At 48.4% G+C, this 19,578-nt stretch overlaps 1 protein-coding gene across 2 annotated transcripts in view; it reads right to left on the bottom strand.

Annotated features, from left to right (window-relative positions):
* The window catches only part of Itgb5 (integrin subunit beta 5), a 111,831-nt gene extending 93,339 nt beyond the window's left edge, over positions 1-18,492 (bottom strand). The window contains exons 1-2 of one of the 2 annotated variants that reach the window (XM_034514919.2): positions 18,129-18,492; positions 3,467-3,552 (exon numbers count right to left, since the gene is read on the bottom strand). In XM_034514919.2, the coding sequence (XP_034370810.1) occupies positions 3,467-3,552; positions 18,129-18,198 (156 nt within the window). In that variant the 5' untranslated portion in view covers positions 18,199-18,492. The remainder of the gene's footprint in view (positions 1-3,466; positions 3,553-18,128) is intronic. The other variant, XM_034514918.2, reaches the window with a different exon arrangement.
* Between the last annotated feature and the right edge of the window lie 1,086 nt (positions 18,493-19,578).

Raw genomic sequence — 19,578 nt, 5'->3', positions numbered from 1 at the left:
ATGAAAAGGACCTCACCAATCCGTGGAGAACTGCAGACGCACCCCAAATCACTCACGAGAAACACAACTTGATGCAAATTGCAAGAGGTTTACTGGCTAGCCAGGGCTGTCTTTCCTTCAAGCCCGCGCAGGGGCAGCGGAATTCAGCAGCAGAACAAAAGAAGTTTACAGCTTTTAAGGGGGCATCTACAAACCAGGTGGGGGTGGAGTTAGGGAAGAGGGAAGGCTGAGAGTGGAGTTAGGGAAGGGGGAAGGAGGGAGAACAGGTCACTAGGTCATGGATACATTTGATCTCAAATTCCTAAGATGCATGGTGTGTCACTTTATAATTGGCTATTTCGAAGTAGTTTCACACTATATATCATGAGCTCCAGTTCAAGGGGGTCAGGCTTATCTCAAACTTTTAGCATCCTGGCACCAACTGTCTCAGGGCTGTTAGTTCAAAGCCCGGCCAAGCTAATCTCGGGCCCATAGCATCCTGACACCATGAATCTTAAGATTTGTTTAGTTAGGGCCATCTGTTCAAATGGTCAGCTAATTTCCTGGGACTGAGGCAACACAGTGTTTGACTTACAGGTTTTTATGTCTTTGCTTTAAAAGTAGGGTTCAGGGGATCAACTTATGATTTTTCTATCTTTCATTTTAAATCAGTCCTGGGCTCACTTGGTTGTCTCTCTATCTTAGTAATGGGAGATCCCAGAATCCTGGACTTCTACCGAATAAAATACTCTTTGCGTTTACATACTATTTGAATCTGGGGTATCATTCTTTGGCAAATCATGGACCCTTACAAAGTGTATGTCTGTATGTGTGCATATGTGCACATGTGAGCATAGGAAGCCAGAGGTACAGGTTGTGAGCTGTCTGATAGCCACTGAGAACCAAATTTGAGTCCTCTGAAAAACCAGTGCGTGTTCTTAGCTTCTGAGACAACCTTGGTTTGCTTTTGACACAGGGTCTTGCTGTCTAACCCAAAGTCCACCTGCCTAAGCCTCCTACATGCTGTGGTCACAGGTATGTGCCATCATGCCTGGCTACAGTCCTCTTTTAAATAAAATTCCATGAACCTAATTATCTAGTAAGGGTTAAATAAACCAAACTAGGATGACGGCTACCACCTGCAGGCCATGGGGAAACAGTGTTCTCTGAAGGTGCTTACTAAGGATGTCTGCATGCTGGACACTAAGGATCCTGCAACCTGATGAGAACACCAGGATCAAGGAGTCAAAATTCTCCTGGGCAGTCCTGGGCCCTTTCATATCTGTCTAACCTTAGTATTCGATCCAACTTCAAAGCAAATAAGCTTCCCACTGCATCACTAAGTGTGGCAGACCTCTGGGCTCCACCATTCCTGATGCTGTAGCATCAGAGACCGGTGAGAGGGGACTGGAGATGCAGCTCAGCCGGCAGACTGCTTGCCTAACACACACTAGGTCCTGGTTTTAACCTCCAGCATCACGTCAACCAAGAGTGGTAGCACAGCCTGTGGTCCTAGCACTCAGTAAACAGAAAGAGGAGGATCAGAAGTTCTCCTACATCAGGAGTGCGGCCAGCCTGGGCTAGATAACCTGTCTCACTTTCTTTTCCTGTTGCTGTGATGAAAGACTCTAATAAAAGCAATTTAGAGTGCTAGGGTACCATCCATCATGGTGGGGAAGTCGAGGCAGCAGGGCTCCAGGCATCACACCCAATCAGAAAGCAGAGTGTGACGAGAGCAAGCTGTCACTCATCTCCTAGGTTATACAGTCTCAGGCAGGGCATGGTTCCAACCATAGTGGGTGGGTCTTCTCCACTCTATTAATTAGGCATCCCCAGAGGCCCTGTGAGTTTGAGAGAACTCTGAGTTCGAGGCCAGCCGGGTCTACAGAGTTACTTCCAGGACAGCCAAGGCTGCACAACGAAACCCTGACTTGAAAAACCAAAAAAACAAAAACACAAGAAAAGACTGCCAGCTCTGGAGAGCAGGAGAGCTAGCTCTGCTGGTGAGAGCAAACTCCACAGAGACCCAGAACCATGTTGAGCAGCTCACAGCCACGTGTAACTCTGGCTCCAGAGGAGCTGATGGTTCTGGCCTCTGCATTCACAAGAATAAATCTACACACATACACATAATTAAAATAAATAAATAAATAAGGGTCACGCATGGTAGCACATGCTTTTTTAATCCCAGCATTTGGCTCTGTGAGTGTCGGGCCAGCTTAGTCTAAATAGAGAGTTCCAGGATAGCCAGAACTATACAGTGAGATTCTGTCTCTAATTAAAAATGTAAAAAGAAGCCGGAGAGAGGTGGCCCACGATTTTAATTCCAGCACTATGGGTAGGGAACACACCAGACACAGAGGCAGGCAGATCTCTGTGAGTTTGAGGCCAACCTGCTCTACATAGCAAGCTCCAGGACAGCCAAAGCTAAACAAAGAAACCCTGTCTCAAACAAAACAAAAATAAAAACTAAAACAAAAAATTAGATAGATAGATAGATAGATAGACAGACAGACAGACAGAGGAACATAAAGAAAAAGAAAACCTGTTAAAGAGACTCCCCAGCCTTCCAGTACAGCCTGCTGATGCTCTCACCAATGTTAGCAACAAATATATGTCTGACCTCCTTTTGTTCTGGAACTACAAAAGTTCAATTAATTGTCCAGGGTAGAACATACTGGAATCCTTGTTCCCAGGCCACAGTAGCTCAGAATAAACTATTTTTTTTAAACTTCCTTTAAAGGAAGAGCCGTTATTTAACATTCTGGTATTTACAGACACCAGCCCAAGCCTGCTTTGAATTGTTACATAAGAAACTCACTTCACTAGCTCAGGCCTTCCTCGGGTGCTTATCCAAAGATCAGGAGTCTATAGCTGAGTCCTAACTGGTTCCTACACAAAAGAGAACAACGTCTGGTTTCTCCAAATATGATTAACATTTAACATTATAAAGAGACCAGAGCTTGTAGGCTGAGTGTGCAACTCAGTGCAGATCAAGGCCCTGCAATCAATCCCTAACCCTGTGAGCAACCCAGTTGAAAGAGGACGGAACGCCCCGCAATGCTAAAGCACTTACCTAGCATGCACAACGCCTCAGGTTCAATCCTCAGCACCACAAACAAAACAAGAAGGAAAGAACCCAGAAAAGAAAGCTTTGACCTACTGGCTCAGGTCTATAACCCCCAGTGCTGGAAACATAGAAGTAGGAGGATTGTAAATTCAAGGCTTGCCTAGGCTAGAGAGCAAATTCAAAGCCAGCCCTTAGTAAGACTATCTCATATGTAAAAAACAAAGAAAAACAACAACAAAACAAAAAACCTGGAGAGGTAAGGCAATGCGCTAAAGAGGTTCAGTAGAGCCCTTGTTCGAAAACATCTAGAACAAGTCAGAGACCTGTGTGAAAGAGCCAGCACCTGTTCAGCTTCTGATGAAAATGTTTGGTCCCACCCACTCTGCCCCATCCCCTTCCCCACCCCAGGACACATACCTCTTTGGAGCACCAGGCACATTTTGGGTGGATCAATAGGCATTCTTCACATGAGGTGGCACTTCCACTGGTGCATATGTTGAGCCCTTCAAAGCAAGAGGAAAGGCCATCAGTCAGTTTCTAGCTGTGAGCATCATAGACAGGGATGGCGGGATGATGGCTCAGGGGGAGCACTGGCTGCTCTGCCAGAGAACCAGAGTCCAGCACTGGCATGAGGAAGCACACAACCACATGTAACCAACTCCAAGGAATTGGATGCCTTCTCCTGGCCTTCCCGGGTGCACATACACTAACAACATAAGTAAATAAATAAATAAACAAATAAATAACATGACTTATGAAGTCTTAGAGTGCCTGGGGGAGAAACAGGATGGTAGTCACTCCCTTAACAGGTCTGAGGCTATAAAGAACCCCAGTGCTAACTTCAGGTTTTGCTGAGGGCTAAGGCCACCTCTGAAATCTCTGCCAACCACATGTGATTCCTGTAAGCAACTCCTGCTTCTGCTGGGTCCATGTGGGCTCCATCTCATTTCTCTGTAAGTAAGCATACCCTCCCCTTTATGATGGAAAAGGTCCTTTTACACTTAGGGTACCCCAAAATAGTTGGGGGTGGTGGTAAAAAGAGTTTCACCTACATGTTAAAAATAAATAAAAATCCCAAATCCAATTACTCAGGAGACCATCTTATCAAAATCTGCAGTTATTCAAAGAAGCCCAGCACACACACCCTTAAAGAAGAAACACAACACTGGTTAAGATAAAGGGATCCATTGATACAGCAAATCTACTAACAGGTCAAATAGGGAAAACCGGTCAGTGTTCGATAGGTAACAAGAAAACAGAGAAAACACTGGGTGTAGTCAGTCACTTGGGAAAGGCAGGAGAATCAGGAGCTAGACCAGCCCTGAGCTATAGAGGGATTTATTTCCAGGCTGCCTAAGCTACATAGGGAGACTTCTTCTAAAACTCAAGTCTTGTTCCGAGTGGTGGTGCCTTTATCCCTGCACTCTAGAGGCAGGTAGGCCTCTGTGAGTTCCCTGTTAGCCAGGGCCACATAGTAAGACCTTATCAAAGGAAGGAAGGAGGGGAGGGAGGGAGGGACAGTTATTCAGGGGCTATGAAGATGACTCAGAAGTGTAAGCAGGAGTTCAAATCCCTAGAAAGCTTGGCCAGGCCACACACAGCTGTAACCCCAACACTATTGGGGAAGCAGAGACAAGAAAATGGCTGGGGCTTGCTGCCAGCCAGCCTAGCTCAGCTTCGGTGAGAGACCAAGCCTCAAGGAGGAAGGCAGAGGGTGACAGACAGAGCAGGGCATCCAACATGCTCATACACACACGACGGGCGATAAATCAAATGACGTTTTTGAGACACGGTTTCTCTGTGTGGCCCTGGAACTCACTCTGTAGAGCAGGCTGGCCTCCAACTCACAGAGATCCATCTGCCTCTTCCTCCCAAGTGCCGGACTTAAAGCCATGATGCCCCACCACCACCTGGCAATAAGTGACTTTTAAAAATTAACTCAACACATCTTTTTGATCATTAAAAAAAAAATGAGAAGCTAATATTAGAAGGAAAACTTCAAAGCCAGGTGAACCTCCGTCTCCCACCCCACTAATCTAGGGAGAGGTCTCGAGCATGGGAATGAGATGAAAGTTACTGCTCTTTCCTCCCCCCTCACCTGCACCAACAGCACAGGTGTCCTTGGTAAACCTGCCCATGCCCAGCCTTTCCCTTCCTCTGAGAAACAGAGCTGATGGCCTCTGGCCAAGAGCAGAGCTTTTCTCTGAATGAAAACAATCCAATCAGTGTTTAAAAGACAAAATTCCGATAACAAAGGAGATTTCTAATCTTAAAAGAAAGGAAGGAAGAAGGAAGAAAGCTCACAAGCATCTACCCTGGGATGGAAGCCCTCTCTGTCTTGTAGGCATGCATGCGAATAGAGTACTCATCCACATAAATAAAGAAATCTTTAAAGGGGGGGAGGGGGGCTGGAGAGAAGGCCCAGCAGTTGTGAGCACTGGTTGCTCTTGAAGTGGACAGGGTAGCTCACAATCTCCTGTAACTCCAGCTCCAGAGAATCCTGTGCTGCCTTCTGACCTCTGCAGGAGCCAGGTACACACACGGTACATGTGCATACATGCAGCAAAACATTCATACCCATTAGACGTAAAAACAAAATGGAGTGCCGTGTGCAGGTTGGAAGGAATGATCACTGTTAAATCCTAAAATTCACCTTAAAGAGCTAAAGCAGTTTTAAAGAAAAAGAACAAAGCTGCAAGGATCAAACTCCCCAATTTCAAACATATCACCAAGCTACAATGTCGGTGGGGAGGGACAGAGACACACACACACACACCCACTGTCACCCTCAGCCACCTGGAGCTCCCTAATCTTGTAGAGCCTTGACTGGGCCCAAACCAGGGTTCATGGCTTCAACACTGGAAAGAATTTCAGGACTAGCCAGTTTGTCAAGCAAAGTCAGAAGATTTTTTTTTTTTTTTTGAGACAGGGTTTCTCTGTGTAGCCCTGGCTGTTCTGGAACTCACTCTGTAGACCAGGCTGGCCTCGAACTCAGAAATCTGCCTGCGTCTGCCTCCCAAGTGCTGGGATTAAAGGCGTGCGCCACCACCGCCCGGCAGTCAATTGTCTTAGCATTACTTGTATAGGCTATTCTGGTGTCTCTCAAGGTACTTCAAGGAGTTACTAAAAGACTTATTTTTATTTTGTGCATGAATGCTTTGGCTGCATGTATGTGTGTGCACAGCACGAATGCCTAAGGGCATCAGATCTGGAACTGGAGTTACAGATGGTTTGTTAGCCTCCACAGACTTCTAGGAATCAAACCTGGGTCCTCGAGAGCCACAAGCTCTCTGAGTCACTGAGTCGTTATCTCTCCAGCCCCCTTTGTCTCTTGGCAGGAGAGATGCCTTGCGGCGGATTATAATCTGATAAGGTAGAGCCAGAAGCCACTAGGGTTGCAGGGTTTTAGACAGCCTTTCTCAGTAAATGTGGTTTCTGGGATTCCTAGAAAACTGCAGGTTTACAGAAGGGAAGGAGGAAGGCCTTAAGCAGCTGGCGATTGTTCTTGCTTTTCTGCAGAGGGGCTCCTCTCCTCATGTCCTAGAGATTTTCCCTGCCTTTCATCCTGCCTCCAGACCAGCCCTGCATTGACTGTCTCTGCCCCACCTCAACCCCCAAAACGGAAAGGCGATACACAGTGGAACAAAACAGAGTCCATAAAATAAACCTTCACATTTATGGTCAACAGATTCTCAACGATGGTGCTAACAGCCACGTTAGAAGCTTAGTCTCTTCAGTAGGCAGTGTTGAGACGAGTGGCCTCCCGCAGAATGAAACTATAACCTTAACTCACCCCACATGCAAAAAGCAACTCAAGATGGATTACAGACTTCGTGCTAGGAAGTCGCTCAGTCCAGTGCTTGTCTGGCGAGCGGCGAGCTCTGGGCCCCATCAGTACCTCCTACACCTGGTGAAGTTGGGTACATCTGCAAACCCAGATGGGGAAGAGAAAGCAGACCAAAGGTCAAGGTCATCTTCATCTACACAACAAGTTCAAGGCTAGCCTGCACTACTTAAGACCCTATCTCAAGGGTATGGAGAAATGACCAGGCAGTTTAAAAAGTGTATAATGCCATGCCTCGGATCCCCTTTGGTTCCCAGAACCCAGGCTGGGCAGCTCACAATCACCTGTAACTCTGGCTCTAGGGACACACATGCCTTTAACCCCAACATTTGGGAAGCAGATGCAGGCTAAATAGTGAGAACCCACCTCATTTTTTTTTCTTCAAGAATATATACAATAAAATGATATAAAAAATTTTAGACTGTAAATATAATGAAACATTAAGCTTTTAAAAATGAGATTCAATCATGGGTGACAAGAAAAAAATCTAGAGGATATTATTTTGGGGGGTTTTCAGGAGAGGGTTTCTCTGTATAGTCATGACTGTCCTGGAACTCACTCTCTAGAGCAAACTGGCCTCGAACTCAAGTGCTGGGACTACAGGCGTGTACCACCACTGCCCAGCTTGGAGTATGTGATAAAATAAGCCAGGTACAGAAGGACACAGCCTTGTTAGCTGCACGCAGCAGGCTCGTGGAATCTAAAACTCAATCTTAACAGAAGCAGAGAACAGCATGGTGGTTGCTGAGGGCGCACAGGGCAGGGAATGAGATGGGAGAAACCCTGCCCACTACCACAGTGAGGGTGGAGTGGAGGGCAACCAGGTGTAAGGAAGTGGTGGCGAGATGGGAGAGAGGGGTAGGTGTGCGCACAGTGAAGAGAGGCGGACTGGAGACTCAAGGGTAGTGAAGAAGAGCCTGATGTCAGAAGCCTGCACTGCCACCTGAGGCCATGTGAGGTCCTGGCTTGTGCTGCCACCGAGGACCATGTCTGGGTTCACGGCCCTGCAGCAGCAGGGGTCTGTGTTGATGTTGCTGGCCCATGTTATCATCATCCATGTCTGAGGGCTGGCCTGAGGATGTAAACTGAGTGAAAGCTGGCCTGCTCCTTTGCTGGCTTTGGCACTCGGGTAAGCAGGGCCCTTGCCAAGCAGTGCTGGGAGCTGGCCCCAATGGTGTGAGGGGAGGAGAGCCACCACCCAGGCCCAGATCCAGGGCTTTGAGTTGGTCCACTCCAACTGTGAACCCGTCTATGAGACTATGAATCTCTGGAGCATGTCAAGGGGCTGGTCCTGCAGATCCAAAGCTACAGGATCTCCGAGACTCATGGCAACAGCAGGATATCTGAGGAGTCCCAGTGAGGAGCCAGTATTGATGGTGTAGCAGAAGCCAGAGGCCTCAAACCAGACCAATGAACATTTGCAAGTAAAGATGTTTGGGCAAAAGGGTATACAGTGTGACACACGGTGACACACTGCAGCTTCCACAGAGAGATAGTTTTTTTGGTTTTGTTGCAAGGGTGGATGGCAGAGATGGAGGGATGGGGGATGAGTGGGATTGGGGTGATGTGAAATTCACAAAGAATCAATAAACTGTAAAAATTGTAGATTGGATGAACACATCTTATAAACCTGCTGTACTGCATGACTAATATGCTGTGTGCTTGAAAACTCATGACAAAGACCTTCCTTTTTTTTTCATGATTTTTTTAATGTGTTAGGTTTGTTTCCATGTCTGTCTGTGCACCACATGTGTGCAGTGCCCATGGAAGCCAGAAGAGGGCGTGAGATACCCTGGAACTGGGGGAACAGACATGTGGATGCTGGGAACCAACCCCAAGTCCTCTATAAGAGTAGCAAGTGCTCTTAACCAGTGAGCCATCTCTCCAGCCCAGAGAAAGTCGATCATAAGCAGTCTTAACACACACACACACACACACACACACACACACGTCCCCATGTGAAGTAATAAGCATCTCTTAGCTTGTGGTGTCATGTCATACTATATATAATACATTAAAACATCGCTGTATAACGTAAATCTATACTTTTTCTTTCCCGTACTTGTCAATCATACAAATACATCAAAATAAGCAAAACTGTAAAAAGTAAGAGAAGTATCAAAATAAAGGGAGAAAAGCTGGGGAAAGGAACCCCAGCAGTTCCCTAATTTACGGTTTTTAACATTCTGCTTCTCCTCTGTCACTTGCTGTAAAAACCCACAAACATCATAAGTGGCCGAGGAGCTGGGACAGGGTGGAGGTGGGGCAGGTTAAGAAGCAGCAGGACCACGCTGAGGGAGAAGAGAAGGGGAAAACCTGCTGGAGTACAACTGGTAGCTGAGATAGGAAAGACAAAAAGAGGAGGGCCTGGAGCCTGGAAAGCAAGGAAGAGAGGGAGTCTTCTGGAGTCTGGAGAGAACAGTGGCTTCTGCCAGGCAGGACCCTGACTCTGAACTCTGAACCCCCTCATCCACAGCAGCTGTCCCCAGGGACAGGAGCAGAGTGCCAGCATTGCTCGCAGGCAGGCAGCTTCATCCTCTGGATAGGACCCACATCAGCAGAAGGAGCCACAGGGGCCTAGCCATGCAAGGTCCTAGATCTTCAGGACCAGGGAAGCAGGACTCACAGGCTCTCCCTGACAGAGCCTCCTTTCTACTTTGGTCTAGCTTTTTGGTTTTTGCTTTTTAGACAAAATCTCATACAGCTGAATCTGCCCTTGAACACCTGACCCTCCTGCTTCAGCCTCCCCAACGTCAGGAGTACAGGCACAGACATGCTAGCACACCGGCTTCCTTTCCAGTTTTAAAGCAGTGATTTCCAAATACCTAAGTCCTTGAGAACAGATGTGTGTGCTGCAAAAAAAAATCTGGTCTGGGCTAAATCCCCCTACCTGTCAGAAGCCATCTGAGGAAAGGAAAAGCCAACTCTTAAACAAAAGTTGCTTTTCTCTGTCCCTCCTCAACCTCACCACACACAAACCAACCCCTCCTGGCCTTTTTTTTTTTTTAAGAAAATAAAGGAGTTCGAGGCCAGCCTGGTCTACAGAGTGAGTTCCAGGACAGCCAAGGCTAACAGAGAAACCCTGTCTCGAAAAAAAAAAAAGAAAGAAAGAAAGAAAGAAAGAAAATAAAGAAGTGTGTGTGTGTGTGTGTGTGTGTGTGTGTGTATGTGCATGCACAAAATTAGCTTGGCAATGTAATAAAACTTGGGAGCCTGTGAGCTGAAGGTGGTTCCAGGCAGAGTAATTAAACTGCCACATTGTTCACATAAAACAGAAGTAAAGCAGAGAAGATGACTGGGAACAAGGACCCCAATTGACCAGAAGCAGGTCCACAGGGGTTCCAGGAAGGCTGTGGTCCTCTGAGTTTCACACACAGCTTCTGGAGGAGATTGCTAACCACACCGAGGTCTGAACAAGTTCTTGGTCCCTCACTTAGGGTTCAGCTCAAAACCACATGAATTCACAGCTAGTACTTCCTGATTACCTGAGCCCCAGGAGTCCAGGCTGGGGACCCAGGGCTTGTTTGTACAAACTCTTTTCTGACTAGGCCAGACAATCCACAGGCTCCTGGTCTACCTCCTCCAAAAGGCCAGAACCACAATAAAGGCTCAGTGATACAAGGGACACCTGGTAGGACAACAGTCAGTCAGCAGGGTGTGTTGGCTCACGCCTGCAATCCCAGCACTCTAGAGGAGCAACCAGGAGTGCTGTCACAAGTGGCACCTATGAGTTCAAGCCAGCCTGAGCTACAGTGAGTGTCTGTCTAAAAAAACAAGAACAAAAATCATACTGTACATCCATAAAAACATCAAGCGCCTCTGCATTACTAGTTATTTCTACTAATATTGCATATTCATACTCACTAATGGATTAGATTTACAACATTCATCTGCCCTAAAATTAAGGTTGCCCTTGGGACAGATCCAGATTCCAGACAGGCTTCATTGCCTAATCTCTGAGCTCCGCACTGGCTACAGCCCACACTATAGGTGCTGCTTCTGGGAGCTGGAGGGGTGTCCAGCAAGAAGCCCCAAACCCAAACCCATTGGCTGTGTGCCAATGACCTCCCAGTGCCAGTCACCTCCCTTGGCATCTCTGCTCTCCACCTATTAATATTTCAGAGTTTGGACTTGGCTGCATGAGTCACCGGCACCACTAAGCAGTCTGAAAAGGAAGGAAACAACACATAGAAAGCCAAGCAGACAGAGTTCACCTATGTCGCAATGTTGTGTCTAGGTCACAGAGATAAGTGTCACTGGCCCAGCCAGCAGCCATGTCTCCTCTTGGTTGTTTGCAGACATGTCCCAGCTCAGCTCTCAGCTTCAACTCTCTAACTTCAAGTCTTGGGGGGGAGGGGGGGGAGGGATGTGGGGGAGGGAGGGGGATGGGGGGTATTACAAAATACGATCTAAAAAATATGCTCCAAAACTCACTGACTCAGTTCCTCTCTCATCAATCACATGCAGACAGTCTACGTCCAGCCTAGCATCCATCCAAGATGTGTGAAATGAGTTTTCTAACCCAACCCTTCCTGCCTAGCCCCCCCAGAGCCAATAGCTCAAAGCAGCCCTCTGACCTAAATTTCGGCAGGACCCTCTAGATCCCCCTTGCTCTAGGCTGCACCTCTCACTTCTGCCCACCCTGAACATCCGAAGTTGGGTAACTATCACTGAAGGAGACAGCCAGCAGCTGTAACTGCCTGATCTAAAACATTCTAGGGGGCAACAGAAGCGAGTAAAAGCAGGTACCAAATCAGAATGAGTTCTACAACTTGAAGGGAGTGAGGCACTGGGGTGCTTCTCCCCACATCCGAACTATGACCCACACATGTCCAGCAACTACATGGTCACATCTAAAGATGGTACCCCAAAACTCAAGTATTTCCTAGGAAGATTCTCCCTCAATCAGGTCTGTCTTAAGATTGTCTTTCAGAACGTCAGACATCTACCAAACACCCACAATACTGTAAGCTTTACAGATAGGACTTGCTTTTTTTTTTTTTTTTTTTTTTCTGGTTGATTGGTTGTTGATGTCTCATAGACCTTGGATGGTCTCAAACTCACTATGTAGCTAAGGCTGGCCTTGAACTGCTGATGCTAGTAATTCTAGTACACAGTACCTCTCAAGGTGGTGACGTTCCAATTTTGAAACAGCAATTCATACAATGAGACATTGTGAAGCTATAAAAAGAGTGGACACCCTGATCTGAAGTTTACCCCAATGTTTAGTTGAGTTAAAAACAAAAAGCAAGGGCTGGAGAGATGGCTCAGTGGTTAAGAGCACTGACTGCACTTCCAGAGGTCCTGAGTTCAAATCCCAGCAACCACATGGTGGCTCACAACCATCTGTAATGAGATCTGATGCCCTCTTCTGGTGTGTCTGAAACAGCTACATCGTATATAATAATAAATATACTCATAATAAATAAATAAATAAACAAACAAATCTAAAAAAAAGCAAGTTGCATTAGTGTATTTAATGCTGCTTTTGAATGAAAATGGAGGACATGTAACTGTAACAGAGAAACACTGACGTAAAAGGTTCCAATGGGGACCAATTATGCAGAACAGGGGTCATTAGGGGAATAGCCTGGGCTAATGGGTGCTGAGAAAAAACAGGAGGAGTCTTCCCAGCATACCCTACTTATACACTCAACAAATTATATAAGGTGCTCATTGGTGCTAGAAGAAAACCCAGCCCTGGGAGGCAGAGACAGGCAGCCAGCCAGCTCAGTCAATGGTGAGCTTCAGGCTCAGGGAGACTCAGTGTCACTATGAAGGAAGCTACACAGCAGGCTGGAGAAGATACCCAATGTCCTCCTCAGAAGTTTCTACATGTATGTGTGCTCACCAGCTGCACATAGAGATGTGCACACACAATGTTCACAAGTATGCACGCACACATCAAAATTTTTAAAGGAAAAAATGTTTTTGACAATTATGTTAATTATGTGAATGGGTCTGTATGTGGGACTGTGCACATGCATGCTGGTGCCCTCAGAGGTCAGGGACATCAGAGCCCCTGGAGCTGGAGTTACAAGTAGTTGTGAGCCACCTCACACACTAGGATCCTCTACGAGAGCAGCGTGTGCTCTTAACCCTGGAGCCAGCTCAACTAAGGCAATCGAAGGCTGGGATGCAGCTAACTGGTATAGTGCTAGATTCAAGAGGCCTTGGGTTTAGGACCCAGCACCATGTAAATGGAATAGTTAGCACCCAGGAGGTAGAGGCAGAAGGATTCGTTCAGGACCTAAGGCACGCAGAGAGCTTGAAGCCAGCCTGTGATAAATGAGTCTCTTTCTCAAACGAGAAAAGAGGAGGCAACTAGTTACCCTTACAATCCTCACACACACACACACACACACACACACACACACAAGATTCCACCTACTCAAGAGAAGAAAAACAAAATCAGTGTCTGTAAAACAGGGGCAGTGTCTGCAGAATAACTGACCAGAACTCTGAACTGTCAAAAGCAACTAAAGCAAGTATAGACAGAACCACCCCAGCCAAGAGGCACCCAAGAGAGCAATGACAGTAATGTGGCACCCCCAATGGATCCCCCAACAGGAAAGGGTAAAACCTCAGGAAGTCTGAGGACCTTGGTTAATCAGTGTGTCAATCTGGTTCATCCACTTTAACAACTACACCACACTAATTAACGTGTAAGATGCTGATAACAGGGAAACTGGGTCTGAAGAGCTAAAACTTCCATATTCTTTGAGGTTTTAAAGCTATGGGAAAGAAAGGTCAATTGAGGAAAAAAAAAAAACAAAAAAAAAAAAAAAACAAAAACAAAAAAGGACTCTGAGCGCCCCGCCCAGCCTCTCCAGCATACACAGTTCAGTGGTTGAAGCAACAAGACTTTATCATGGATTCCAGCTCAAGGAATCTTGACACCTTGCAACGTGGCTGCCCAGCCCCCAGAATGATTCCTCCTGGTAGCAGCTGCCCATTTTGACCCTGACTTCAAAGTGAGGCCTGGTGGGTGGGGTGGAGCAATTGAGAGAAAAGGAGAAGAAACAAGGTGGGATGGTAGATGGGGTAAAACGCCGAGGGAGAGAAACCAAGAAAGAAGCTACGAGGAACGAGGAGGCAGCTTTAGATGAGAACGGCTGAGGACACTGCGCTTGATCGGGAATCACCATGACCAGGCCCGACAGCAGCTACTAGGAAACCAGTCCAGGCAGGAGAACGCAAGCGGGCAGGACAATATAAAGTCTGTGAGGAGACAGTGGTGAGAGATCAGGGAAGAAGGGCCGGAGGCCACGGGGCTTCCAGCAGAACCGGAAGCCTGGAAGGCTCTAGGCAGTTCGATGTGATCTGAGGAGTTCTAACAGGATTACTTTTGAGTGAGGGATAAGAATAATTAAAGGATCCTGTGCAGAAGTAGGTCCTGGCTCTACCAGGGACAACTATGACAAAGCTGCGGAAGGGATGGAGTGAGGCTGGCCCCACGCTGCAGGCTCCGCCTACGGGGTGAGTCAGCTCGATGGCCCTGGTGCAGAGTCTTGCCCCAGCCGACCAAAACCTGCACTCAATCAAAGCAAAAACAAATGGGTGCCTATGACCCTTTAAAGCAGTAGTTCTCAAACTTCCTAATGCTGCGACCTTTTAATAAAGCTCCTCGTGTTGTGGTGACCCAACCATAAAATTATCTTCGTCACTACCTCACAAATGTAATTTTGCTACTGTTATGTGTGGAGATGTAAATTATCTGTGTCTTCCAAAGCGCTCGCCCAGCCAACTGAAAACACCTGTGAGGGGCCCCCCAGACTCCCAGCCCCTGCAGCACACAACCTCTGAAAGCCACCTTATCATTTAAGAACAGCGCAATTATCCCACATTGCCGATCTTGTTAAAACCTCCCAGAATATTTCCATGACCCGGCTGAAGAAGAAAAAGTTGTTACTGGGGTAGGCAGGCACAAAGGGCGATTTGCCAAACTACTTAGATATTTTAATTCTTCGTTGCCTCAGTAGCTAAATAAGCATGGAGAACAAGCAAGGGAGGAATACTAATTAGGACTAATTAGGCCCTGCCCTCTTCTGCCTCGATCCCCTACATGAAAAGCCCCCACAAACTAAGGCGGGCGAAGTTAAAATGCAAATCCCAGAAGGTAAACAGTAGCCTAAGAACCAAGGCCACCCTTTGCATTTCCGCGACTGGGCCTGGTTACCTAAAGGGAGCTGCAAACTCAGCCAAATTCCAGCAGCTCCAGCCCCACCCCCATCCCGCATCTGCCTACAGCCACGGTGGGCCAGGGACAGGGTGAGGAGGACCGGGGCTGCCAATTCGAATTCTCTAAATCAACAAAGGGCTCTTGGTATTCGGAGCACACTAATTTGCAGGGCACTCACTAAAAGAACATCTGATTGCTTATAAAATAATAAACCACGGCAGCAAGTATGACTCCAGCCATGCAGCAGGAGCGAGACCAGACTCCTCCCTCTGTTTTAGAACGGAAGTGGGCATGGAAGGCCTCCCCAGCGCAGCCCTTCCCTGGTTTTGGGAGAAGAGCCTGTGTATCAGGTTCTAGCCTGGAATAATTAAGGAGATAACTCCTGGTGGGGGGTAAGGGTAGGGCAACACAACAAAGGCTTATTTACAATGAGCCCTTAAACTTAAGATTTTGTTACTTGCGGGGTGACAAGACTAGGAAACACCACCCCCACACCCCCACACCCCCACACCCCCACACCCCCGCATATAGGCACTATTCTTCACAATACTATTTCTTTCCCAAGGTAACTTATTTTCCTTCCAAATTATGTTCCCATTAGCAAGGGAGAGATGAACTGGAGAAGGGTCTTGCCATCTTTCAAGAAAGAATGAAAGAGGAGGGGAATGGAGGGGACAAGAGGAAGAGTAAACGGAATGAAGGTACGTCAGTAACACTGGAAGCTAAGTCAAATTGTCCAAATGAGCCACTCCTTCTGACCTGGCAGTCTAAGAAGGAGGTGACCCAGTCCGGAGGCTGGTAACAGATTTATTCCATTTTACTGACTTTTGGGGGCTGGCGGCAAGGGATGGCAAAAGGCAAGCCTGTGATCACAGCACAGTGGACAAACCTAACTCTGAAGACCCTGAAAGTAAACCACCTAGGCTCCAAAATGGGGTACAAAAGACCAAATAGCCCTGGGCTTGGGCTCACCACTCTCCCACCCAGAGACAAGAGACAAAGCCACACGGCCCCCATGGCCCTTCTCTGGAAGAGCCTGTTCTGAGGCACTGCAACTTTCAAAGAGGGGAAATCACATGCAGATGAAAAACTAATAACCTGAAGGACACCTGGGGGTGGGGCACTCCTTTAAAGCCAACATTTGGGAGGTACAGGCAAAGGGATCTCTGGAAATTAGAAGCCAGCCTGGTCTGCATAGTGAGTTACAGGCCTGGTGGGGGATACATTAAAATAATGATAAAGACCCAGCCATGGAGCTATTGACAGTAGTTGAATACATGGAGGAAAGTTTTCTCTAAGAACGTTGCCTCCTCCTAAGTAGAGAAGGCTCAAATTGAGGACCAGGCCATTGTGGTTTTTTTTTTTTTTTTTTTTTTTTTTTTTTTTTTTTTTTTTTTTTTTTTATGGACACAGAGTTGGGCTCATAGGGAAGGAGAATGGATCTGGGAAGAGTCAGGGGATGGGATAGAAATAAGATAAAAACAGGTTTCCAGGAAACTCAACTAAATAAAGATTAGAATTTTTGCAATGGGGAAACGTTTGAGTTTTCATTCGAATCAAATGGCTAACCGGAAAGAAACGTGAGCCATCCCAAAGTTGAATTTCATAGAATGCTAACAGAAAAGGAGAAAGTAAGGTAAGGTTGCTGAGTGTTTATTCTGACAAAAAAAAAATAAAATACACCATCACACACACACACACACACACACACACACACAAAGGAAAAAGTTTCCACCCAACTATCAAGAGTATAACTTCAAACTAAAACCCAGTCCTAAAGACAGTTGACAGGGATATATTCCAGAGGATGGTGATTCAAGTTACATCTCTTTGAGTTTCCCTGGGGACCCTTTGGAACACGAAAGATGGACACCGGTTGCCAGATTGGGGGAAGGGGTGGGTGGGACCCACTGATCTACTTATTTTCCCATAAAGGCAGCCTTGCTACAGTATTAAGTTTGGACTGGGGCCTGAACGACGTTTTTGTTTCCTCAACTCCCTCCTCGCTCTCAGATGGAAACCTCAACCTCCTTCATGTAAATGAGACGCGGTAGGGGAACCGAGTTCTAGAGGCCAAGCAACCGCTGGGGCCTGAAAGGCAAGCGAGTGTTTCGGGCTTGAAGGTGAATAGCGCACCCTTAATCAATACACAATTACTTCCGACGGGAAGGAGAAAGTTAGGAAACGCCTGCTTTGAGTGGGTAGGTTTGGAGGAGGTAGGACAAGCTCACGTCCCTGGCAGCTCGAGCGCCAACTATCATTCATCCTTCTTGTAGGGACTTTTTTTTTTTTTTTTTTTTTGAGACAGGGTCTCACTGTGTAGCCTTAGCTGTCTGAGCTTGCTCTAAAGACCAGGCTGCCTCTGCCCCTCCCCACCCTGCTGGGATTAAAGGCAAGTGCCACCACCGCCAGGCTCTAAAGACTTAACTGCCACTCCCAAGTCTGAAAACTTAACGCAGGTAGCTGGGGGCTCTTGCATCACCGCCAGGGAGCCTACGGCTAAGGCAGCGCCTGCAGTCCCTACGCAGTCGTGACACCGTGTTTATGAATCACCGCACAGAACAGGATCAGATGGCGGTGTCCCATGTGTGGCCGTGACTTCGGATTTACGGAGAGTGGTGACAACTTTTAATTTTGAGCAAACTTAGAGAAAGTTGCATTATCCACAGACCTCCGGGATGACCGGGCCGCCGCACTGTGGCCCCCACATTACTCCCCGCGGGCTACAAGGGCTGCTTTGTGCAGGCGAGCGCAGAGCTGGGGCCCCAGCACCGGGCGGGGAGGCTTTCCCTCCCAAGTCCCCAGCGCCCTCGGGCTCGGCCACCAGACGCACGCTGTTTACACAGGAAGGGAAGGCTCCTCCTCAGCCCGGGAGGGAACCGGCCAACACACGCAGATCCGAAGCCCGCGCCCCGCCGTCCCATCTGAGAGCGCCCGGGAGTGAGCGCCCGGGAGTGAACGCCCGGGAAGGCACTGCACCATCGGCTCCCGCAAGCCGCGGCGGGCGAGCAAAAGTTGCGGAGCGCGCGGCGGGGCGGGGCGGCGCGGCTTACCTGCGAGGCGCGGCAGGAGCGCGCAGAGCCCGAGCAGACAGGCGTAGAGGGTCGCGGGCACCCGCGGCATGGTGCGCGCCGCTCGGCGGGGGCGCGCGGCGGGGACGGAGCGGGGCCGAGGCCGGGGACCGCAGCCGCATGCCGGGCGCTGCGCTCCGGCTCACGGCGCCCACGGTCGGGCTGGCCCGCGCCCCGCCGCCACCATCCTCCTCGCTGCCCCGGCTGGGACTCCCGGAGTTGTCGCTGCTCGGGACGCACCCTCGCCGAGTCCCCGCGCGTCTGCTCCCGGCGCTCCTTCCCTTCTCCCTCGGCCGCCGGCCCCACTCTTCTCTGCTTTCTCCTCCCCTCTCTCCCGCGGGCCGCCACTCGGTCAGTTTACGGCTAGGCGGGACGGGGCGGGGCGAGCTCCGGGCCGGACCAGCTCCGCCCTGCGCTGGGACCCGCCAGCACGCCTAGGTCCTGGGCTGCCCAGGTGGCTGTCACAGCTGACGCACTTGTGGGGATCGCGGGTTCGAAACTTTCAGTTAAGGTCTCCCTCCCTGGTCTTGGCATCTACGGGAGGGGGCGGGGCGCGCTCCATTAGGCCTGCAGAGATTACTTGGGCCAAAGCAATCTCAGTTATGACTTCAGGATCGAGGGCAGGTACAGCTTGGATCTGCCATTTCGTCATGCCACAAGCCCATGGCAGCCCAGGCCTCACCCGAGACAGGACAGAGGCGCCGGCATATTCAATCAAGACGCCAGGCTTGGGTTGGGCAAGGGAGGACACATGGAAAATAGAAGCTCAGGTGAGCTGAGCAGGCACTGTGCTAAGTGCTGTCTGTATGTCTGTGAACTCACCCCCTGAGTACTCTTAACATCCCTACCGTTGCTTAGGTGAGGAAACTAAGCCACTGAGGGTTAATATGCTGGAGGAAGCGACTGCTGGAATGTTTTGTCCAGAAATCAGGAATGATTTAAGGAAGGCATCCTAACTTTTGTAGGTCAAGAACCAGCTGGAAGGTCAGGACTTGGAGGTATGGGTGCAAAACCTACAAAAGCGTTTGGATCTTAAAAGCTTTATTGTGCCCACCTTCCAGACTCTGACTGGGTGGCACTGGCAGAAGCCATTTAGTAATATCGTGTGCATAGGGGAAAGTGATCCAATCCAGAGCAAACTTCAAAGTTCATCCTTAGCCCATATGCAAATATCATACTCTGTCGTATATTGCGTTGTTATGACTTAAAAGTCATATTTACTGCCAGCCATTGTCCAGAATTCATGCTGCAGAAACAGCCCAGGTAGATCTTGGAATTACCTGCCCCTCAGGGCATTGGCCTTGGGGCTATATTTATCCCAGCTTAGAGGTGGTGATTCTTCGTTATGGGAGCTGATCAAAGAGTTTGAACTGGAAGATACCCTGGGCCAAGAGTTGATTTGTCTGGCAGGAATGTGTAGGATGGATGAGCT

Source organism: Arvicanthis niloticus, chromosome 12 (assembly GCF_011762505.2).
Source record: "Arvicanthis niloticus isolate mArvNil1 chromosome 12, mArvNil1.pat.X, whole genome shotgun sequence".
Lineage (NCBI taxonomy): Eukaryota > Metazoa > Chordata > Mammalia > Rodentia > Muridae > Arvicanthis > Arvicanthis niloticus.
The sequence above is the reverse complement of the archived record's forward strand: the minus strand, read 5'-3'. Positions and strand labels throughout refer to the sequence as shown.